The sequence below is a fragment of the Panicum virgatum genome, chromosome 9N, assembly GCF_016808335.1.
Source record: "Panicum virgatum strain AP13 chromosome 9N, P.virgatum_v5, whole genome shotgun sequence".
Taxonomy (NCBI): Eukaryota; Viridiplantae; Streptophyta; class Magnoliopsida; order Poales; family Poaceae; genus Panicum; species Panicum virgatum.
Genome location: NC_053153.1, coordinates 42,454,190 through 42,478,018, shown reverse-complemented (window position 1 = coordinate 42,478,018; position 23,829 = coordinate 42,454,190). Strand labels below are relative to the sequence as shown.

Here is a 23,829-nt window from a genome sequence, read left to right as displayed (position 1 = left end):
CGCCAGTTTGGTTGGAAGGACCGGTGGGCTGCACGTTGAATAATTATTCAGCATATTGGGTGTCAAATAGAAAATATATATATTTCGAGAATCCCAAAAATTCCAAGAAAAGTCCTAGGGATAATGTGGGACACGAGAATTTCAAATAACAATACTTGAATCTCTTGAAAATATTCTAGAACTTTTCATCAATTGGATTCAGCTCTAGGAAAAACTAAGAATAAATGCCCGACAATTTTGGAAAATTCTCAAAATATTCAAAAAAAAAATTCACAACCCAAAATCGAAATTTTGGGGTGTGACATATAGATGTCATGCAGTCTTTTCTGTAAAAACTGAAAGATCAGAGCAGCTTCTATTTGTGCTTTTTTTGTGTGCAGCTATTTTTAAATTAAAAGGTTAGATCATATTGTTCCTGGTCCAATTGATGGCTGTGAGGCTGGCAATAAGGATTTTGTTATCTAAGAGAAGAGTTTCTAGTTTAGAATTCAATATACCTTTTACTTCTAGTATGGCTTTTTGCACAATATGATTTCCAGTCATGTGTTTTTTTTTCTTGCTACATGCTTGCTGAGAGGGTTGTATATCTAACCGATGCAATTGAGATGGAGTTGCTTAAGATGATCCGCATATCATTGGCTATGTGCACTTCCAAAAGGATGTATATCGTGTATTATATGTTAGTCGGTTTCTACAAGGCTAGTTGTTATGGATACACGATTAAAAATTGTCACTATGAGATAAAAACTGTGTGCATATTGGAGAAGGTCATTTTGAAATATGGATCATGTAAGCTTATCTAAATGACTGTGGCAAAAATTTCAAGTCCTTTGTGTTTTTACGTACTCTGTCCATGTGCAAATTGGCTTTGAACTATAGTTTTGTATTGATACAGTTTGATTGTTACTCTGTTAGAAAGTATGCCTCCAGAGCAATGGCAAGATTTTCACGGTGAAATCCTAACTGGTCTCCACAGTATTATGTTGAAGTTGGATTATATGTTTGTAAATGATTGTGGTGAAAATATTAGTTGTTTTCTGCTGATGGAAAAAATTCAGCTAGTTTCAGTTGTATTTTATAAGAAAATAAGATGGAATAAGCTGAAAGCAGATAAGGGTAATTAGGAGAATGAAAATTTTCTAACTCGGGCATACACTTACGTTGAGATATTGGGACCAAACTTTACGTGAGGCAAGTGTTCGGATCTATTATGACATAAGGATTAAGTGCCTAACGGACATTGGTTCTTCTAGAAAATTATTTCCCGACGTAACACAAAATTTTTTTCTTTACATTTTAATTTAAGAAGCTAGTATATATATTTTTTGAGAGTATAAGCCCCTATTTACATCTACTTTCCTTGAGTGAGCATAATATAGATTTTTTTTGGTGGATTCCAAATTCAAAGATAACTCATTAGAATTAGTAATAAGACCGTCCTTATATATTAGGTAGGAATATTTAGATTGCCGTCTTTTATGTGCTTTATTACTTCTGTTCGATAGCCTATCCCTATTATTTATCTTTATAAAATATGATGATACAAAATCGAGGGTAGAAGAAAGAGCTACACATCCGAGCCGTACGATTCCCATCGGACCGCCTCCAGCCGCACACCGTCCATCCCGATTCCCGAACTTCCACCGGGACAAGGTAGAGCGAGAGGGACACACTGCTGTCTCCCGTCTCCGTTCCAGCCTCCGCGCGAGATCTGCTCCTCGCGCTCCCCCTCCCCCTCCCTGGCGCGCCCCGCCACGGCCCGATCCATCCCTCGAGCGCGGCCTCCGAATTCCCCCGGCGATGGTCGTGTGCAAATGCCGCAAGGTAACTCCCTCCCTCTCTGCCGATCTGGCGATGTGCGCCTCGAAACCCGAGGTTTCTCGCGTCGTCTTGTATTGCTCCGCCGGCAGCACACGGCGGATTTGGGATCTGGGCTGCGGGGCGGGCGGGCCCGGCGCCGGCGTCGCCCGGATCCGACCAAGTGGCGCGTAAGGCGCGGATTTTGGGGGCTGTATGGGTTCACGGCGGGCGTTGGGGGTTTTCATGCTCATTCCTTGGAATGAATGCTGGGTTCCACGCTTGGGCATTTCGTCGAACATCGCTCGTGTGTTCTTGTAGCCGACTTGCTGGCTGTGTTCTGGGATTTGTTTGGAGTGGGTTTGTTTGATGCTGTCATTGCTTTGACTGCTTGTGGTGGAGTTTGGACCTGATGCGGCTCTGGTCTTGCTCTGCTGTTTCAGGCGACGAGGGTTTACTGCTTCGTCCACCAGGTCCCTGTCTGCGGTGAGTGCATATGCTTCCCGGAGCATCAGCTGTGCGTGGTGAGTAAGTTTCCCTGCCTTCTTTTATGGTTCTGGTTGCATGCGCACAAACAAGGAGCATCTAGGCTCCAAACTGAGTGATTGTTCTGTTATCACAATATTACCAGTTTGGTACATGCTGTTCCTGGATGTAATCATTCACAATTATGTCTGCCAGTCTGTGCCATTGGCCTTATTGTACATTGTTTTGGTTTCCATTGAGACTTTCAATGAACAAGAGATAAGCTGTAAATTGTTTACAGTTTTATAAGAAATGGGTGGATGTGGGTTCCATGATAATGAGTTGGTTGGGCAAGGTTTTCGTTTCACTAGTGCCTCTGCTAGAGCATCAGCTTTTTCTTTGTATGCATAATGCATTGAGCGCATTTTAATAACTGCACTTATGTCTCAGGTTTTATTTAGAGAGTCCTAAAGCCTACAAAGTGTTCCTTTTTTTTTTGTATCGAGTCTGTCCTATACCTACTATTACTCATTGGTAGAATGCTGATTTTTCCATGTGGTGTGATGAAGTAGACTGTGTAATGTATTTTTTAAATTTGGAAGCCAAAACTAAGAATAGGATGCTACTGGCATACTCAGTTTTTGTATGTATTGCCTCATATAGGTAAGTAAGAAGATTAACGTTGTGCTTGCAATTAATTTTGGTCCAGTTTTCATTTGGTTTGCAGTATTAGATTGCAACATCAGATGGGTGCATCATACAATATCATATCCTTTCAGCTCAATGAGCGGAAAATTCAGAATTTGATGTTACAGTGCTACTTACATCTTAACTGCAAATTAGCATCTTTGCAAGTTTGGTCAGAATAAAAGGCAGTGTTTAATTTAGAAACTAACATCTGTCCTTATTCTGTAGGTAAAAAACTATGCTGAATGGGTTATTAATTCGGATTATGATTGGCCGCAACACTGTTCATCTTGCAATTCAGTTCTGGAAGCTGGAAGTGAAGAAACCACACGATTGGGTTGCTTACGTATGTGCTTTTCTCAATAGGATGCTTAAATTCATTCATTTCACGATGCCTTATTTCTTTGATGTAACTGGGTGTTCGTTTCTTGACTTATAGATGTGATGCACACAAAATGCTTGATATCGTATATCCAAAGTTTTCCAACCCAAACAGCACCAGCTGGATATGTCTGCCCCTCATGTTCCACGCCTGTAAATTGAACTCAATCTCCCTCTCCCTGCAAGCGCATGTGTAAATCGGCTGCTTCAACTCTGAGGATCACACAATCTTTTGATCTTTTACTATAACTTTCCTAACAGATATGGCCACCATCAAGCATTAAAGATACAGGTTCTCGTCTTCATGCAAAACTGAAAGAAGAAATAATCCAGGTTAGACCCTTCAACCTATTTCGTGCTTACCCAGTCAAAACCACTGATTTTCTCTTTATATGTTTGTCATAACATTTAAGCCTGCTAATGAAAAGTTCTTCGGTGCAATATTCTGCATTTGCAAAATACTAGTATTGATGAATAGCTCAATTTTTCTGTATTTATCAGGGATCTATTTTATACATATCTTATTCATTTTCTTTAATAATCCGAACTGCTTGTGCTGTCCAATTTCAGATTTTCTTCATTTGGTTCTTATGGATTATGAAATTTATGAAAATGCATTGTATCATGGTTCATGGAATTAAAGTGCAGATCTGAAATTAACTGTCATGATTTTATAATTGATATTGACTATTAATTTTATAATCTTTTAACAACTTTAAGATTTCTTTATATACAACAAGTTTGTTTTGATTGCTCAAGTACATTTAGACTTCAGTGTATGTTTACTGCAAGACATTTTCTGTCGAGACCTGAGGTTGTGATAAAACTTGCACTTTTCTAATATGTTGCAGACTGGCTTGGAGAAGAATGTATTTGGAAATCATTTTGTGACAATATCTAAAGCTGATACTCGGACCCCTCCTGCTTTTGCATCAGATCCTCTTAAACATTTATCCAGTTCTGGTGATAGAGAATCGAATGGTGCTAACATAATTAGCTCAACTCAAGATGCGTCTTTGCCATCAACACTGCATTCTGCAATGTACGCTTCTGCTAGTTTAGGATCTGGGACATCTATCCATGTTGAACCAGAAATTGTTGAAATAGAGGGTCCTAGTCCCGTGATAACACAATTCCCAGAACTGGAGTCTAACTTCATCAGAAGTCCGAGCCCACATGGGGTAAGCCTTGCGATATACCTATATGTCTGTTTTCTTTTGAGCTTTCCTTATTCACAGAACAGCAATCCTATTTCTTTCTTTTGTAGCCTGGTGCCATGACAAGAAAAGGTGCTACCAGCGTTGATAGACAAAATTCAGAGATTTCTTATTATGCTGATGACGAAGATGGAAATCGTAAAAAGTATACCAAAAGGGGTAAGCATGCTGTAGGCAGGATGAATTGTTTATTCTTTTATCTTTATTTGTGCCTAGGATTCCTTGTAGTATGCTATGATTTTGTAAATGGGTGACCTGAAATAAATTATTGGGAATGCTGCTATTCTACAAGTTTGTTACCATGCACTATCATATTGCTGGTTACCTTGCAAATAAGTATGATGATACTTTCAGTCTCTATTTGGTATGTCGAAGTTTTACCAGATTCTGCTGGCATTAAAATGTTCCTGACAAATTCCTGAGTTCTAAGGATAGCTATTTTTAATGGCTTGTAACATATGGCATCTTCCTGCTCTAAGCATATTTTGATTTAACTGACTAGACCTTACATTTTTTAAGCCCCAGTAGGGACTAGTTTACAAACCGTGCTTGAACTAATGTGTTTCATGTGTGCTGCAAACATAATCATTTTTTATTGGCTCTATACTGCATGTATGAAATTGCCATTTTTTTAGTGTATATGGCCTTACCTGAGCTAGATCTAGGCCTAATGAGATGTGATTTATTCTGATGAAAAAAATGGAATGCGATTTCTGTATCAACCACTTTCTTTGTCTTAGGTCCTAAAAATATGCAAGAATAATTGGCTTTGGAAAATTCTTTGCATCTTTTTGAATATTTGAATTAATCTCTGGATTTTTTTTGAATAAAACTGTGGGGCAAAGTGCCCCCCTACAACTATAATAAAACCAGGAACAAGCAAAAGGTTTACAGGAAACTTTCAGGGGCAAGGAAAAAAAAAGAGCCCCAACCAGAGATTAGGCAGACGGAGAACAAAGGCTAAAGAAAACACTAACTACCAGAACTGACTAACTAGCACAAGCTACTTCTAAAAAACAGAGAAAACTGAAGATTACAAGGCATTAAGCCAAAGTCGAATGGACTGGTGGAAGCAAGGCTTGATCCTGATCAAGTGAGCAGACACTTCATGCTTGAAAGAATTTTTCCAGGCTGCCAAACTGGGGATTTTTCCATTAAAAATGAGAGCATTACGCTCGTTCCAAAGACTCCAAGCACCAACCATGAAGATCTCCATAAAGAATGGCATGAAAACCTGCTTGGTATATGCTTATAATGAATATTAACATTGTCATCCCAGACTATGCCAAGAGCATACCATCTGCTAGCCGCCGAAGGGCAATCAAAGAATAGATGCTCAGCAATTTCTTCAGTGCCATCTTGACACAAAACACAATTGTATCATTCCTCTAAAAATTAATCTCTGGATTGTTGGATGGTCAACTATGTTTGGCCACAGCGGATCTAATACTTACATATTCACGAACAGCTGCAACACCTTGGCTCTGAGCAGCATCACCATAAAACTCTAGCAATGAAGTGTGTTAGATGAACTTAAATTTTTTGCCTGGGAGATATTTATGATTGATTATGTGAAGTGTTGTATGGTTGAAATACACTGAATTTGGAATTTAGACTCAGGTCATGCTTGAGCTTTACTTTATTCTTAGTCCTGTAATAAGCAAATGTAAAACCTACACCTGTTTGTAAACTCTGCATCTTACTCAAGCTTGATTTATGACACGATTGATGCTGTGATAGCCGATCAATGTTCTTTTTTCCTAGTCATCTTGAGGTCATAAGCTACCTCAAATCCAACCTGATACCATTTGATGCTTATAATTTTATCCCTTGTACAGGTACATTTCGTCATAGATTTCTAAGGATGCTGCTGCCTTTCTGGTCTAGTGCACTGCCAACACTACCAGTCACAGCACCTTCAAAAAAGGAGAGTGATGGCCCAGAGGGTCGCCCCCGGCAGAGATCATCAAGAATGGATCCCACGAAGATTTTACTTGCAATGGCTATATTGTAAGTCTTCTGGCATGCTTTCATTAGTTCCTCTTTTTTTTTCTTCGTATGTATTCGCTCACCCTCCCTTAACCTCCAACTAAGGAATGGGGCTTCCTTCTTACGAGTAAAATAGGCCAAGAATTGATTTACCTTGTAACATACTACATTTGGTGATGGCCTTGGGTGTGCAAGCGACCTAGGCTGCTGAGCTGTACTTTTAGTATATCTCAGATCGATAGTGGCAATTTTTGAAAGTCTGGCATATGTGACAGGTTACAAGGAATTGGCATGCCACAATTGTGAGACATGTAAATAGCTGCCAGAAAAAAATGCCTAACTTAAGGGTGGCAAAGTTTGGCACTGCTGCTGTAAAACAAACAAGCTAGTATTCTTCCCCAATGTTTGTATCACATTTCACACTTGTGTATGATCATGGGAGGGTGAGGGAGAACAGTCACTGATAGAAAATGATGCATTAGAGCAAGCATCAAACCACTATGCATCTTCTTCCTATCTAAATCATTAGTAACTACTGTTAAAACTCTGGTCCCATTGGTGGTTATCAAGAATAGCAGAATCTCCAATTTATCATTAAACTATTCTAGCTAGTTGGTTCCCACCAGTTATTCTTCAATAATTCAGAATTGGCATTCAGCATCACTTGGTGATGGATTCTTGTTGAAGTACCTAGAATTAGCACTGATTTCATCATTATCTTCAAGTGTTGAACTTCTACTGTAATATGCAGAGTATATAAATCTTTTAATGGGTAGTACTTGACATTATACTACAACAACAACAACAACATAGCCTTCTGTCCCAAGCGAGTTGGGGTAGGCTAGAGATGAAACCCAAAAGACACAAAGGTCATGGTTCAGGCATGTTGATAGCTAGTCTCCAAGCGCTCCTATCCAAAGCTAACTCCTCAGAGATATCCCAATCTTTAAGGTCTCTCTTAACCGACTTGTCCCAAATCAGTTTAGGTCTACCTCTACCCCTCTTTACCTTATCAACACGCTTTAGTACTTGACATTATGAGTACAATAAAACCTCATATTTTTTATCTTCTTCGTTGATTATGGTAGCCTTGTAAACTGAATATAGTTTTATTAGCCTTGTAAACTCAATTGATATTTGCAATTAAACAAATGAACTGAATATAGCTTTTTTACTTGTTACCTTATAAAGTTAATAGATACACTCTGTTACTGGATCACAGTAACTTTTATTTATCTTTATTAGCAGCCTTGTAAATTTATTATCCTGCTCATATTTTTTCTCATTGGGTTAAAGAGAAATATTTCTTTATGGCCTATTTCCATTAGGGGCTTTCGATCCAAACTATAAGGATTTTGTTGTCATTTGTTTCGAACATTAGCCAAAATCTAAAAATTTATAGATAACCACCTCATGCAAGCACACCCCTATTTTAAAAATCTAGAAAAAGGATTTAACCTACTATAGAGACCACTGATTAATATTTCATAGTCTCACATTTCTCATATCTTTCCATGTCTGGTTTCCAAGGCTATAATATCTTACTCTTGCTTAGAGAGAATTTGGGCTAATGTACAAAACACTGTTCATGCAGGGCATGTATAGCAACGATGGGAATTCTCTATTACCGGTTGTCCCAGCGCAGTCTTTCTGAAAACTTCGTTGAGGATGAGATTCAGTAGCACACTGATATTTTCGACCTTGCAATCTTGTACTGTTCTGCTGCTGATTCGAAGGGTTTTACCCTCCTGTTTTTTTTCTTTTTTCCCCCCTTTCTGTGGGCCTTTTTGGTGGTTTTAGGGTGGGTAGTTGTTAGTTACATATAAGAGTTATAGTTGACTGCTGCTATGTTCTGATTCGTGCTCTTATTTATGTAACTATAATGCCATACAATATTGTATTATCTGCCGCTGAGGAGAAATCATAGAAAATATACCATCTACCCTTTGTTATTTGATGGGAACGGGAAATATTTATCCATTCAAGGACCCAAAACTACTCAGTTTGCCCAATAGACCCGTCTCGTTCAAAAGTCTTAACATTTAACATCTTAAACTGCTCTAATTTACTCCATACTATTCTTCAATTTAGTTTCTACTCTTTTTTGTTGAAGTTGTATTTAGGGTTAAATTTGTAGGAGATAACCAACATCGAACCCTATGTTATGAAAATTTGTAGAGTTTTTTTCGTGAATGTAGTCAGAATCTTGTGTTTGAAAATTTTAATCTCCACCTATCTTTAAAACCTACCAGCTTGTTAGTTGTTTCAAAAAAGAAAAGTTACCAGCTAGCGTCAATACGCCAATCCTAAGTTTCCTGCATTTTGTTTACGCCCCAATTCGTCAATCCAAAGGTGCGAACAATGTCCTTAAGGGGGCGTTGCTCCCATAGGTGAAAATTTTTGGGTGGTACGTCAATGTTTGACCAGATGTCGGGAGGGTTTTTCGAACACTAATTAAAAAATTAATTTCAGAACTCACTTGGAAACCGCGAGACAATCTTTCGAGATCTTTGACCGCATCGTTAGCACATGTGGGTTACTGTAGCACTTATAGCTAATTATGTACTAATTAGGCTCAAAAAATTCATCTCGTCGCATACATCCAAACTGTGTAATTAGTTTTGTTATTTAAATACATTTAGTGCTTCATACATGTGTTCAAAGGGGAGGTGAAAATTTTTGGGTGAAATTTTTTGGTAACTAAACGAGCTCTAAGAAAGTGTGAATAGTATCTAGTCGTACGAAATGGTCCACTTCTCCCCTGACCCATGTGATAGGTGGTCAGTAAATAATGTTCTCCTCATTTCCTATGCAACCCAAAAAGGCTTCCTTTTTCTATAAAAAAACTTATATGCAAGCATTGGAGGAGCCATCGCAGGGCAGGCGCGGTCCCCCACAAGGATCTCTCTTCAGCCGCCGCCCTGAAGCAACCAAACTGAACTCGTGCGAAGAACAGCCCTGAAGCAACAGGTGTGCAGTGACAAGCAAATTGATCTCCGAAAGCAGTACAACAATGCTTGCACCATTTCGCGACAGGCTGCATGAAATTGCAGAACAATTGATCCACTAACCGACCGTACCGTGCATTTTTTTTGGCGAAATTATACCATAGAATTTAGGGGTAAAAGCATTTCTACCCCCTATTTTGCAGTGTAATGATGGTTTTGCCCTCATTTTTTTTAACTTTATGATTTTACTCCTGCGATTTCAAAACGAAGGCTCAGTTTGCCCCTAGTCTACATCTTAGTACCATTTTTTATGACAACATAGAGATATAAAAACCATGTGAAACACCAACACATGGATCTAAATGACATGTTTAATAAAAATAGTGGGTTTCCTAAGAAACTAGTTCTACGTATCAAGCATTGAAATCCCACAAAGTTGCAAGCCTCCCAGAAGTTGCTGCAACCACCGGAAAGATTTTTTTCTTAATTAATTTACCCACGGGGCCCAATACGTGAAATCAATGTAAGCACCAACACCTGTGTTAATGTCATGCCATCCAACATCAAATGCTACGGGGCATAAAACCTACTACACAGCTAGGAAGAACTCAATTCCATCAAAATTCTCTGGACGCTGCTACCACAGTGAGTCTGTAACACTACAGACACACGATTGCAAGTTCTTCAATCAATCCTAAATCTACTAGCTCGACTCATGACATCAAGGTAACCACAACTCATGCGTAACTGAGAACCAACATCCTAAAAACCTCAATGGCACTGACCAACAACGCATTACTTGGGCCTCAGGATGATAGACCAAACCAGCTAACACATGCTACAAACAGATGAAATCTCCAATCCGAATTCAATGGAGTCCGCACAGCTACAAACACATGCTTGGACGCCCGCGCGGCTAGAGTTCGCCTCGAGTTCGCGCACTGGAGGGGCCCGCACAGCTAGACTGCACACCCTCGCGCCTAAAGTCCGCGCGCTGGGGCTGCGGGTCCACAGGGGGAGGGACAGTGAGAGCAGTGGAGAGGGGGCTGGGAGAGCGCCGCTCCAAACCCTAGGTCGAGTCAGGAAAGGCGGTGGAGCGAGGGCTGGGAGGCGGTGAAATAACAAGGGCGCCGCTCCACTTTATGAGCATTTCTGTCTTTTCCTCTAGGTGTTTTTTCATTTCCTTTTCTTTCTACCATTTAATCCGAGAAACCCTAACAGTGTCGTAAAGTAAGGGCAAACGGCTGCTTCGTTTGAAAATAACAAGAGTAAAATCACAAAGTTTAAAACGAAGGGGTAAAATCACAATTCTTTGGACTGGGGGCAAAACGCTTTTTCCCCCAGAATTTATAGCGTGTCAACTATCCAATCGTTCGAACCTCGACACAATCCCATTCTTAATGATATAGATGACACAAGGAATCAAACAAATTTTTAGAAAAAAGAAGTCAGGATTCCAAGAAACTTCTTGCAAACCGGAAAGTTTCCCCTGTTCACAAGATATGGATGGCCATTATTTATTCCGTGTGGTACAAGAGGACTCGTGTAATGTTATATCCAATAAACATGGTTGTCCAAGGAATCTTCCCGTGCGCCATTTAGTGGAAACTCGAAAGATACGATGGATCAGCAACAAGCCAACAACATACATCCATAGGCTAAAAATCTATGAATACTGGACTGCACAACAAAAACCTACTGATGTAAACTCGCACATATGGAGCTTACAATGATACACAAGACGAAACTGCTCCCAATAAATAAAGAGGCTAATAAGATCAACATTCGCTCCAAGTCATACCATTATCACCTGCATGATCAGTTTGTGCATGTCGTCGTCACGGCTCACATCGCATTTCCACCTTGCTGTCAATTTGGTCCTACGGGCCTACCATGCAACAGTGTGCGCATAAAGCAGATTTTTTTATGAACGATCTTCTTCTCGTGTATGATTTGGAACCTCTCCTTGATTGTCCAGTGGCATATATTGTGCCATGATAGCTCTGATCTCAGAGTCCATGTATGACTGAAAGAACAAACAAATGGAATTCAGCTAATCAGTTGGTACTAGCAAGTAAAAACTAGAGAGAAAAACAAACAGGAAGTAGGAGTAACTTTAGAGTACCATGAATCATCGGTAGTAAATATTTTCTCAATTAATATACGAAATACAATTTAACAGAAAACAAAAAACTTTTAACGTACTGGCACAAGTTACTGTACTCACGACCGTTCAGTTTGAAACTAAAGAGCACAAAATTAGCACACAAAGCTGTCACATTTCATATGTACATTAAATAAGATCCTCTGGTTGGAAATGCGTGCGTGATAAAGTAATAATGCCTATAGTATTGAAACATGCAGCATGCAACCAGGTACAAAATCAAGATACATGATTTATGATATGAAGTAATGGCACAGCTTTTTTGCCTTGTCACAAGAATTCATAAACTATATGAAGAACACTAGCATGTATACAAGAAATAGTGGCACATGTTACATGGACATATGGTAAACCAAAAGTGACTAAATTTGAAGGTGAACACGTGGTAAAGTAAAACTGACTAAAATTTCTGCGGACCGAGTACAAGGAAGTGAATCACAAACAGTAGCAACAAGAGACATCTATTTTGCGGCCACGTGTAAGGTCTTACTTCCATCATTGCGTTTTAGATGCAACATTGGTCAAATCCTAACTGATGGTAAAATAGCACAGATCTATAGATCAAATTGATTATGCATGTAAATTTGACTAGTTGGACATGTCTACACATGAAAGCACAAATCTAAGCATATACTCAATATAAAAGGGACCATCAAGCAACCTAAAAGGGTGCGCATTTAGGAAATGGAATCTAATTAATGAATAGAGCTACTCCTATGTCAGGAACAGGCTCAAATGTAGTAAAACCATTCATCGTTAAACAAGGTCACAATGACACTGCAAGAACGAAAGCATGGCTGTGCATGTTGTAGCTTACCCTTAGCCTGTATTTGTATACAATGTAACTTCCCACAGCCACAACAATGATAACTATCAAGATACCCCACACTGCAGCCCATGCTGCTTTAGCCTGAACTGCTGTCTTGCCTACAGATTAGCCATCCATATAATAGTTAATTGATACAGTAAAGATAAGTAAAAAACATCAATTGAGTTGGAAATTACTTATGCATGTGTCATGCTCTTTGATGTATAAAAGGTCACCGCTGCAAGTACAGTCATAGCCACCCCATGTATCTCTGCAGTTGCATTCAGGACACTGACAAGCTTTTCGCTCCTTGCACTCATCAATGTCTGCAAAGGTGAATGAAAAGAAAATATGGTTTAAGGCATATTGTATATTTTGCACTGCACCAAATATACTTCATTAACAAATAAATACTGCCAGCAATCGAAAATGGATGAGTAGCAAGTTGATTTAGGGTGCAGATATTTTGTGCATTGGTTTCTCAAGCCAACATATTGCACCCGATGCCCCTACCACCCTAAGGATAGCTTGTTGCTAGTGCTAATTAGATGGATGATTTACAATTAATAGGAGGATCGTGTCAAGAAAAAAAGAAGGCATTGACTCGCCATTCCATGATGAAACAAGCACAAGGTATTGCAGAAAATGTTTTGAAAGATAACAAGTCTGATGTTGCAGATCTTTGAAACAAAACAAGTCAAATACTTAATAACCATATATCTACTGATGCATACTTCCTAGTTTTATGTATACATTTACAAAAGCAGATAACTTTTAGATCAAAGAAATCCTATAATGTCACTAGCACAATAATGAAAGAACTTTTAAGATCACCAAAATAACTATCATTAGAAACATAAGAAAGGGATGAAAAAGTTAATGCAGAGTCAACTTATAGTAGTACACATAGCACCTTCACATTTTTTAACACCGTCCCCTTGGAAACCAGCTGGACATTGGCAATTCCCATCTCCAGATTCCTGGAAATATTTTTTTGGAGAGAATTTTTATTAAAGCAACAACAGATCAATATCCATTAGGCCCCGTTTGGAACCTTGGAATTGAATTCCATTCTAATAATCATAATTTAGACAAAAAATTATAAAGCTAATATGATTATATACGGTATATATTTGTATACTATTGTTGGCCATATGAGGGAGATACTTATGTGCTATATTTCTACTATAGAGGAGTGAGCCAAAGAGCGTGCTAAAAGATACGGAACAGAAACATAGTTTGGTGGTGTATACAATCAAATTCCATCTCCACTAAATCTTGGTGATTGCATTCCAAGGCAGCGGGAGCATAGCTTCGCGGAATGGTGGCGTAAGGTGATAAAGAAGGTGAAAAAAGAATACAAGAGAGGAGTAAACTCCCTAATAATTTTGGGCGCTTGGATGATATGGAAGCACAGAAATGCCTGTGTGTTTGAGGGGGTGCCTCCCTCGGTCAACTCCATCACGAGGGACATCAAGGACGAACACAGCCTGTGGTGCCTGGCCATCGCTAAAAAGCTGCAAGACCTGGGCCTCATTGATGTAATCAAAGCAGCTAGGTCAAGGTTTTGGTCATGCTCTTATTTGTTTCATAGGCTAGCTTTTGATCTTTTCAACCTACCTCACATATTTGGTCCCTGTATGTGAGATGGAGTTGTATGGGACTTTTATTCTCTCTCTAATGCAATGAAGCGTAGCTCTCCTGCGTTATCGAAAAAAAAATTCCATCTCCCACCCTATGAATTTAGGATAGGCCTATATCTAAACTTTGGAAAGTGGTGGAATGTCAAATTTTAAGCCAAATAGCCTAGTTTATTAAGTAGATTTTAATTCCTCCAAAATGAGAGAATGCAAACGGCCCCTTAATAAGTTCTAGACCTACCTGACAAGCAGAGAATGTTTTTCCGTTGCGAGTTTCATGCCAACACCCTCCATGGTTTATCAAGCATTTTCCTGGCCCAGCAGCTGCAAGAAACATAGATAATCATTATAAACTTCTCCTTATATAAATTGTCTAACAGACCTGTGCATGTTTCAGAGTGCTGTAAATGAGATGCATACTCCAAAGTCAAAAGAAGGCAACTGCATACAAGCTGTGCAAGTTCATAATACTAAAACACAATTCAATTCCAGAATTACAATGATAAAAACTGTCACTGCTCAAAACAAATATTTTTGTAAACCTAACCCATAGTGCAATTGTAAGTTTTATTACCAGTGTTACTGGATCCCATTTGACCTGTTTATAGGCATCACCTCTTGAGCAGACTTAACCATGCAGATTTGTCTGGACTATCTGGATACACTAAAGAAAACAAAGCTAGCGAGTGGAACAGACACTTCCAAGTCCTAACACTTTTCTGCCTCCATCACTCCTCATCAAATTTTTAGGAGGTGCTCTCTAATGGAACAACTTATGCATGAGATAATTCTCTCCAAGTCTAATGTTTTCGCTTTACTTGCCCACACTTTTCTTCAAGTTGCTGACATCTAGCATCCCTTCTATGATACTTACTCCATTATGCTATAAGGTACATAGCAGGGTGAAAAGAACATCTAAAAAAATAAAAACTGTAACGCCCTAATTTAAATTTCAGTATTTATTAATAAATTAATTGGCTTTAGTTAAATTTTCTAAGGTTTATTGTGTTTAGTTGGCATTTAATCTAATTTTTGTTCCTTAATTAATTAAAATTTATCATAGGTTTAAATTTTTGTTGCATTCATGCTGGTGCATAATTTTATTTGAGTGTGGTTTGAATTCAAATTCAAATTTGAATTCAAACTTTGTTTGAATTAGATTTAGAAAAGTAAGAGAAATAGAATGGCAAAACCCAAAACCAGCCAAAACCCAAACCCAGTCCCAGGAAGCCCGATGGCCAACCCAGCCCAAACCTGTGAACAACCCAAACCCAGTTTTAGGCCCAGCCCGCCGCACTTCTCCCTTTCCCCGCGCTCAGCCCAACCGGGCGGCCCACTCCTCCCCTCCGGGCCCAACAGACCGCACCAGCCCAACCTGCTCCCTTCCCCTGCGCGGCCCGCGAGCAGCCCTTCCTCCCCCGTTCAGCCCGCTCCCCGGCCTGCCTCGCGCTAGCCCCCGCAAGCGCCCGCTGCCGCTGACGCCGTGGCCCCACCCTCCAGGCTCTCCTTCAACCTCGCACAACGGCTGCGCTCGGCCCGCCGAGATCCCCGGCGAGACCACCGGGGGTTCCCTTCCCCAACCGCGCCCGCAATCCCCGGCCTCCCTGCTTTAAACGTCAAGCCGCACCCCCTGGAAACCCTATCCGCCGCCTCCGCGCCGCTCTGCCCCGTCTCGCCAAGCCCCGCCACGCAAGGCTCTGCGCCGCCGTGAATCCATCACCCCGCTGCATCCCAGCCCCAGCCAACCCCCGCGGAAGCTCCGCCCCGTGCTCAAGATCCACCCCGGCCTCGCTTGCCCCGGTCCGGACCACGCCAGCGCCGGATTTGTCACCGGAGCGCCGCCTCGGTGAGTATGCTCCTCACTGCAATTACTCGCCGCCGGCGCATCTCCGGCCCACCTGACCCCTGGACCACCTTCGCAGCTCGACAGCGCATCGACCCGTAGGGAAAAGCAGCCCGGAGGAGCACGCCGTCATCCCCAACGCCGAGCTCTGCCCGTGCGCCGCCGCAAGCCACCGTCGTCAGCTGCCCCTGCACGGTTTCCCCGAGCGACCGCACCTTGGTGAGCACTTCTTGTCGCCCCCTTCACTTTTGCGCACGCTGTAGAGGCGTATAGGCCACACTAGTGGTCAGAACGCCGTCGCCGGCGAGCCTCCGCCGTGCTGACCCGCCGTCGCCGGTGCACCCTTCGCCACAGACCTCCCCGAGCCCAGTAAAGGCCACGGGTGAATCACGCATGACGCGTAGATCCTCCCCGACCCAAGCCCACTCGGTTTTGAGCCCTGGAACGCCGGTTTCGGACTTCTCCGGCGATGCGCCGCCGCGGAAACCTCCGCTCCGGTGAGCTTCGCCGCCGCCCCACGCCCCAATCGCCTAGAGCCGTCCGATCTGGAAAGAATGTCCAAGATTAGATCTAGGATCTTTTAGATCTGGAGCGCTGGATCTCGATCCAACGGCCAGAAACCGCGCGTAACGGTTCGCCCTGGCGTCTTTGTTAAAGAGACCTCCACCTTCCTTGAAATTAACCCGCCGTCCTAGCCTGCTCAAAAATATTTCTAACCAGGCCCAGTTTTTAGCTTTTAGGCCCCTGGCTTTCCTGGTTTTTGTACCCGCAGTCCAGACAGGTAGTTTTTGCGAGTTAGACCTTAAATCTACCCAGTAATTATGTTTTGGTCCTCGGTTTTTGTAGAAAACCCCCTGGAACTCCAGTTTTCTTACAAATAAGCCCCTGAACCTTGTTTTTAGCCTAGATTACGCGTTTTAGCTCCGTTTTAGGTGGTTTTTGCGCTCACGCGATCGTTGTGACGCGTAGAACAGCATTAGAGTAGTTTAGTGTGCTGTTCTTATGTATTGATGTACTGTTTCTTAGTTTTTGTTAATGATTGTTTGTATGCTTATTATCGTGCATTGTTTTGGCCATGTGTTCGTGAGTAGACGTTGATCCATCTGAGGAGCCCCAGTACCAGTACCCGGAGCAGCCGTCTTCCGAGCACTTTGAGCAGCAGCCAGAGCAGTACGAGGAAGGCAAGTATAACATGAACAACCTTTCACTTTTAAATACAATTTCATACTGCATTTTAATACTGTATGCCTTTAAGGATTTCCTAGCCAGTTTATATCCTTTATATATACCTTTGGGTTGCATTTTGGTTAGTTGTGCTAGGTTGCTGCGCCATAACACACTTTGGTCCTTTTTAATTAAATTGATTAATGGTATACTTGAATTTAATTCTGAGAGTGGCACTCTGTGTGGCTTGAGTGGCTCACTTCTCGTTAAAAGATGTTTTTTTTTAGAAACATGGTTTAGGGGGCCAGCACGGTGCTTACTGCCTGGTTGGCCACTCTCCATAAGGACCGGTTCATAGAGCGACAACCTGGGACAACAGCGCTACCACAAGGCTAGAATGGGATAGACCTGGCGTAATAATTAGATCTTTTTGGTTTGGAGTAACTTACCTGCGGGGCAAGAGTAGTAAGCTTCAATGGTCCCTGCTCCTCCGGCTTGGTCTGTGCTTGGATTGCGCTCCTGTGCTTGTACCCCCGGAGGTGGGCCCCATCGTCGCCGACCTAACTCTCGCGGTTACGCCTTACCAACGAGATTCTTTTTAAAGGCCTCGTAGTGAGTCGCTGGCCATCTCACCTAAGGAAGTGTGATGAACAACTGGCGTAGCTCACGACTTGTGGGTAAAGATGTGCAACCTCTGCAGAGTGTAAAACTGGTATACTAGCCGTGCTCACGGTTATGAGCGGCCCAGATCCTCCTTTTGATTAGTGAAGTTATCTTCTTCCGACGAGGGAGGTGCTTCTCGGGGTTTACCTTGGTGGCTTGGTTTCGGTTTGGTTCTCAATAGTTTCTTAATTAATTCTGATTAATCACTATGTAACCGGGTTAATGGTAATTCATCAACTCATAGTAAATAGCTTTAATAAAATTTTGCCAACACTTAAAAGCTAATGCAGTTGAGTTAGCCAGCCTAGAGCCTCATAGTTTGTGTTATACTTGTTGAGTACAAGTTGTGTACTCACTCTTGCCTCTTCTCTACTTTTTCCTCTTGGCTACGCTACTGCTGCTCAGTTCCTGCCGACACGAGGGAGTTCGTCCAGCGTTACCAGGACTACGAGGACTTCTAGGTGCTTCGTCTCCCAGTCGACGTCCCTGTGGCGCCCTGCTTCAGCTTCGGAGAGATTTATCGTATTTTGTACTTCGCTTCCGCTGTATCAGACATTTTGTCATTATTGTAATAAATAACATTCGTATTCGCTTTATTATATCTTTTTACGTGATATGTGCTATGATATACTGTTCATTCTGTTGTATATACGTGTGACTTGATCCTGGCACGTATATGATTGCTCGGTTTATGTTCTTTTATAAACCGGGTGTTACAAAGTGGTATCAGAGCCGTATCGACTGTAGGACGAAGCCTAGATAGAACTGGTCGAGTTTTAGCACTTCTTCTCCCCAATCCTTGGTTGCTGAAATTATTTTACTATTATACCCCTTGACTTCTTTGACTTTTTATCCTTCTTGCCTTGATTTCTCTCTCTGAAGAACAGTTTCGTAGATTTTGGCCTGAATCAGTCATCTGACCACCATGAGCATAGCTAGGTGACCTTTTTATAATAATACGATAGCACGTTCTGCGACGCGTTGTGTTAGTCGAGTCTATTGCTAAACTCGGCTAAGTTGTGAAAATTGTCTGCTTGTTATATTGCTACATGCTTGATTTGGATTTTTGATTGATTGCATAGCTTAGTAGTTTAAATTTTGCTTAAAGAAAATCACTCAGATGTTAAAGTTAACTAATTAATAAAATGAGTTAGATCGTTGGGGGTAAAACAGTCAACTCTATCCTGTCTACTTTATCATGGCTGAGTCTTTTTCCGCAAAGAGTTATCATATCCATCTGAGTTTATTCTTGCAATATCCTTACTCGTGAAATCTTTTGTTCAAATCAGATGGTGAACACCAGGAGCACCGGTTCCGGTTCTGGCCAGCAGCAGGGTCAGAACAACCAGGGTACTGGGATCCCGATGCCTCCACCCTTGACTCCGGAGCAGTACTTCCAGCTCCAGATGCAGATGATGGCTACCCTGAACAACACTGTTCAGGCTCTTCAGCACGCTCACACTCAGCCTCCGCCTCCTCCACCGCCGCAGCCTCGCGACAGGCGTGCTGAGTTCCTGAGGGGTCACCCGCCGACGTTCTCTCACACGTCCGACCCTCTTCAGGCTGACGACTGGCTCCGTGCAGTGGAGCGTCAGCTGGACATCGCCCAGTGCGATGATCTTGAGCGAGTTCTGTACGCAGCAGGACAGCTGCGAGGGGCAGCTTTGGACTGGTGGGAGTCCCACCCGGTCCATGACCGCGAGTCTCACTTGGCTCCAGTTCAGGGAGCGTTTCCGCAGCCACAACGTCCCCGCGGGCGTTATGAAGATGAAACAGAAGGAGTTCCTTGCACTGAAGCAGGTAATCTTAAGTATAATCATTCATGGTTTTCTTTTGAGCTAATACCCCTTGTTCTATCCTTATGAATCTTGAGTTAATCTGCCGATATCTATCTGTCTTTGTGAATTCAGGGGACTATGTCGGTCACGGAGTATCGTGATCGCTTTCTTCAGCTGGCACGCTACGCCCCTGCCGAGGTTGCGGATGACCGCAAGAAGCAGGAGCACTTCATGGAGGGTCTTGAGGACTACCTCCAGTACGCGCTGCTCAACCTCCGCTTCGACGACTTCAACCATCTGGTTGACAGTGCGCTCAACACTGAGCGTAAGCACTTGGAGATGGAGGACAAGAAGAGGAAGGTTGTCCCCGTTGCTTCCGGCAGCAACACTCGTCCTCGACTCCAGCAGCCCCAGCAGTACCAGCCTCAGTACCGGCCTCCTCAGCAGTACCAGCAGAGGCCACCGCAGCAGTACCCGCCTCGACAGCAGCAGGCAGGTCAGGGCCCGAGGTTACCGGCACCTCCGGCTCGTGCTGCTCCACCAGCTCCACCGGCACCGCAGGCTCCACGTCCGGCAGCTCCTACCGGACAGCAGGCTCAGGGACCTCCTCGCACCTGCTTTCACTGCGGCCAGCCGGGGCACTACGCCAACGCTTGCCCCCGGAAGGCGCAGGCGGGACAGCAGGGGCGCCCAGCTCAGCCCAGGGCGCCAGCACAGGGCAGGGTGAACCACGTGACGGCCGAGTCAGCGGCCGAGGCTCCCAACGTGGTTATTGGTACGTTCATGGTTAATTCATATCCAGCTACAGTGCTTTTTGATACTGGTGCTACGCATTCCTTCATTACTCAGTTTTTTGTCGAGCATCATGGTATTCATACTAGCACATTAAAGAGGTGCCTGTTAGTATCTTCACCGGGAGGACAGTTGAGGTCTCACACTTACTGCCCGAGAGTCAGTGTTTCTTTGAGGAGAGTAGAGTTCTGTACTGATCTGATGGTGCTAGACACCAAGGGCATTGATGTCATTCTGGGAATGGAGACTCTGGCCAAGTGGGGAGTTCGGATAGATTGTGCTCAGAGGACAGTCTTGCTATCAGATTCCAGTGGCCAAGAGGTTGTTATCAGTGCAGTAGAGCCTTCTGGATTTCTTCATCAGATGGAGGCTAGACCCACGGACGGTATTCGCGTGGTGTCTGAATTCCCGGATGTCTTTCCGGATGATTTGCCAGGTATGCCGCCTGAACGCGCCATTGAGTTTTGTATTGATCTCTTGCCTGGCACAGCTCCTATTGCAAAGCGGCCCTACCGTATGGCACCTATAGAGCATGAAGAAGTTAAGAAGACTATTGATGAGTTGCTAGCCAAGGGCTATATCCGTCGCAGTTTCTCTCCTTGGGCTTTTCCGTTGTTGCTGGTAGATAAGAAGGATGGCTCGAAGAGGATGTGTGTGGATTATCGTGAGCTGAATGCAGTTACTATCAAGAACAAGCATCCACTGCCCCGCATTGAGGATCTCTTCGATTTGCTTCGAGGTGCTCGTATATTCTCGAAGATTGATCTTCGTTCGGGTTATTTTCAGCTGAGGATCCGTCCTGGGGATATTCCGAAGACGGCATTCACCTGCAAGTACGGGCTATATGAGTATACAGTCATGTCCTTCGGCTTGACTAATGCCCCGGCTTACTTCATGCATCTGATGAACATGGTCTTCATGGATTATCTGGATGTCTTCGTGGTGATCTTTATTGATGATATTCTGATCTTCTCCAAGACAGAGGAAGAGCACGAGGAGCATCTGAGGCTCGTGTTGCAGAGATTGAGAGAGCATCAGCTGTATGCCAAGTTCAGCAAGTGCGAGTTCTGGATTGACGAGGTTCCATTCCTCGGTCATGTTATCTCTCAGGGAGGCATTGCTGTTGATCCGAGCAAGGTGAAAGATGTGCTCGAGTGGGAGACACCGCAGACAGTGAAGGAAGTCAGATCTTTCTTGGGCTTAGCAGGATATTATCGGAGGTTCATTGAGAATTTCTCCAAGATCGCGAAGCCTTTGACTTCTTTGCTGGAGAAGAATGTGGCTTTTGTATGGACTGATGAGCGTCAGATGGCCTTTGATGAGCTGAAGAAGAGGTTGACTACGGCGCCAGTCCTGACTCTGCCAGACCAGACGAAGAGGTTCACGGTATATTGTGATGCTTCGAAGGATGGTCTTGGGTGTGTTCTGATGCAGGAGGGCAGAGTGATAGCTTATGCTTCACGGCAGTTACGTCGGCATGAGCTGAATTATCCTACTCATGATCTTGAGTTAGCCGCAGTTGTGCATGCTCTGAAGATTTGGAGGCATTACTTGTATGGGCAGCGGTGTGATATCTACACTGATCACAAGAGCCTCAAGTACATTTTCACGCAGAATGAGCTGAACATGCGGCAGAGAAGATGGCTAGAGTTAGTCAAGGACTATGACCTGGAGATTCACTATCATCCGGGCAAGGCCAATGTTGTAGCAGATGCTCTGAGCAGAAGAAGTTATGTCAACATGGCCGTGGCTTTCCAGATGCCTCCAGAGTTATGCGAGGAGTTCGAGCAGTTGAGTTTGGGTTTCTTGCATCATACCTCCAGTGCAGCGTTTGAGGCAGTACCGACTCTAGAGTCAGAGATCAGGCAGCATCAGAAAGATGATGAGAAGCTGCAGGAGATTCGTGAGTTGCTCAAGAAGGGCAAGACTCCTCATTTCAGAGAGGATGATCAGGGTACCTTGTGGTACAAGAACCGGATCTGTGTGCCAGATGTGCATGATCTTCGGAAGTTGATTCTGAGTGAGGCCCATGATACAGCTTACTCTATTCATCCGGGCAGCACGAAGATGTATTATGATCTGAAGGAACGTTTCTGGTGGTATGGGATGAAGCGTTCAGTGGCAGAGTACGTGGCTATTTGTGACACCTGTCAGCGTGTCAAGGCTGAGCATCAGAGGCCAGCAGGTTTATTACAGCCTTTGAAGATTCCAGAGTGGAAATGGGAAGAAATCACTATGGACTTCATTGTTGGATTGCCTCGTACTCAGAAAGGGTACAACTCCATTTGGGTAGTAGTGGATCGACTGACGAAGGTTGCTCACTTCATTCCAGTGAACACTACTTACTCCGGTGCTAGACTTGCAGAGTTGTACATCTCTCGGATTGTCTGCTTGCATGGTGTGCCGAAGAAGATCATATCTGACAGAGGGTCTCAGTTCACTTCTCGGTTCTGGGAGCAGCTTCATGATTCTTTGGATACGAAGCTGCGATTCAGTACAGCTTATCACCCTCAGACAGATGGGCAGACAGAGAGAACCAACCAAGTGTTGGAGGATATGCTGAGGGCTTGTGCTATTCAGTATGGTACTAGTTGGGATAAGTGCCTGTCATATGCTGAGTTTTCATATAACAACAGCTATCAGGCCAGTCTGAAGAAGTCTCCCTTCGAGGCATTGTATGGCAGAAAGTGCAGGACTCCTCTTTATTGGGATCAGATTGGTGAGAAGCAGCTCTTCGGTCCTGAGATCATAGATGATGCAGAGCAGATGGTTCAGGCTGTGCGAGAAAATCTGAGGATTGCACAGAGCAGACAGAAGAGCTATGCAGATGGCAAACGGAGAGACCTGGCTTTCAGTGTTGGTGATTATGTGTACCTGAAGGTGTCTCCGATGAGAGGAATCCGCAGATTTAATGTCAAAGGGAAGTTAGCACCTCGTTATGTGGGGCCATTCAAGGTGCTAGAGCGGAAAGGCGAAGTTGCTTATCGCCTGGAGTTACCTCTCAGTCTCTCAGGAGTTCATGATGTCTTCCATATATCTCAGCTGAAGAGGTGTTTGCGAGTACCCGAGGAGCAGGCACCTCTGGATGGAGTCGATGTCCAAGAGGATCTGACTTATACTGAGCATCCGGTGAAGATTCTGGAGGCATCAGAGAGGGTTACTCGGAACAAGCGCATCAAGATGTGCAGAGTTCAGTGGAGTCATCACTCATCACAGTGAAGCTGAGGCTACTTGGGAGCGAGAAGATGAGTTGAGGAAGACCTATCCAGATCTCTTTGCTAGCCAGCCCAGCTAAATCTCGGGACGAGATTTCTTTAAGGGGGTAGGGTATGTAACGCCCTAATTTAAATTTCAGTATTTATTAATAAATTAATTGGCTTTAGTTAAATTTTCTAAGGTTTATTGTGTTTAGTTGGCATTTAATCTAATTTTTGTTCCTTAATTAATTAAAATTTATCATAGGTTTAAATTTTTGTTGCATTCATGCTGGTGC

At 43.1% G+C, this 23,829-nt stretch overlaps 2 protein-coding genes across 2 annotated transcripts in view; one reads left to right on the top strand and one right to left on the bottom strand.

The window, feature by feature from the left end:
• The first annotated feature begins 1,639 nt into the window (after positions 1-1,639).
• On the top strand, positions 1,640-8,493 carry LOC120689694 (zinc finger protein-like 1 homolog). Its single transcript, XM_039972059.1, has 9 exons — positions 1,640-1,824; positions 2,241-2,321; positions 3,178-3,295; positions 3,389-3,483; positions 3,592-3,663; positions 4,182-4,511; positions 4,598-4,706; positions 6,386-6,557; positions 8,131-8,493. Exons 1-9 carry the CDS (start codon positions 1,801-1,803, stop codon positions 8,216-8,218), a joined length of 1,089 nt encoding a protein of 362 aa, XP_039827993.1. The 5' UTR covers positions 1,640-1,800; the 3' UTR covers positions 8,219-8,493.
• A 2,439-nt stretch (positions 8,494-10,932) lies between these two features.
• LOC120689691 (vacuolar-sorting receptor 3-like) overlaps positions 10,933-23,829 on the bottom strand; it is a 40,741-nt gene continuing 27,844 nt past the window's right edge. Inside the window, exons 8-12 of the mRNA XM_039972058.1 lie at positions 14,338-14,420; positions 13,370-13,436; positions 12,654-12,782; positions 12,466-12,575; positions 10,933-11,510 (exon numbers count right to left, since the gene is read on the bottom strand). Of these exons, the coding sequence (XP_039827992.1) occupies positions 11,409-11,510; positions 12,466-12,575; positions 12,654-12,782; positions 13,370-13,436; positions 14,338-14,420 (491 nt within the window). The 3' untranslated portion in view covers positions 10,933-11,408. The remainder of the gene's footprint in view (positions 11,511-12,465; positions 12,576-12,653; positions 12,783-13,369; positions 13,437-14,337; positions 14,421-23,829) is intronic.

Excerpts from the sequence above, each read along its gene's own strand:
- LOC120689694 (XM_039972059.1), top strand. The coding sequence starts at position 1,801 with ATGGTCGTGTGCAAATGCCGCAAG. Across the intron at positions 3,664-4,181 it reads TGAAAGAAGAAATAATCCAG|ACTGGCTTGGAGAAGAATGT; the intron begins GTTAGACCCTTC and ends AATATGTTGCAG. Across the intron at positions 6,558-8,130 it reads TTACTTGCAATGGCTATATT|GGCATGTATAGCAACGATGG; the intron begins GTAAGTCTTCTG and ends CTGTTCATGCAG.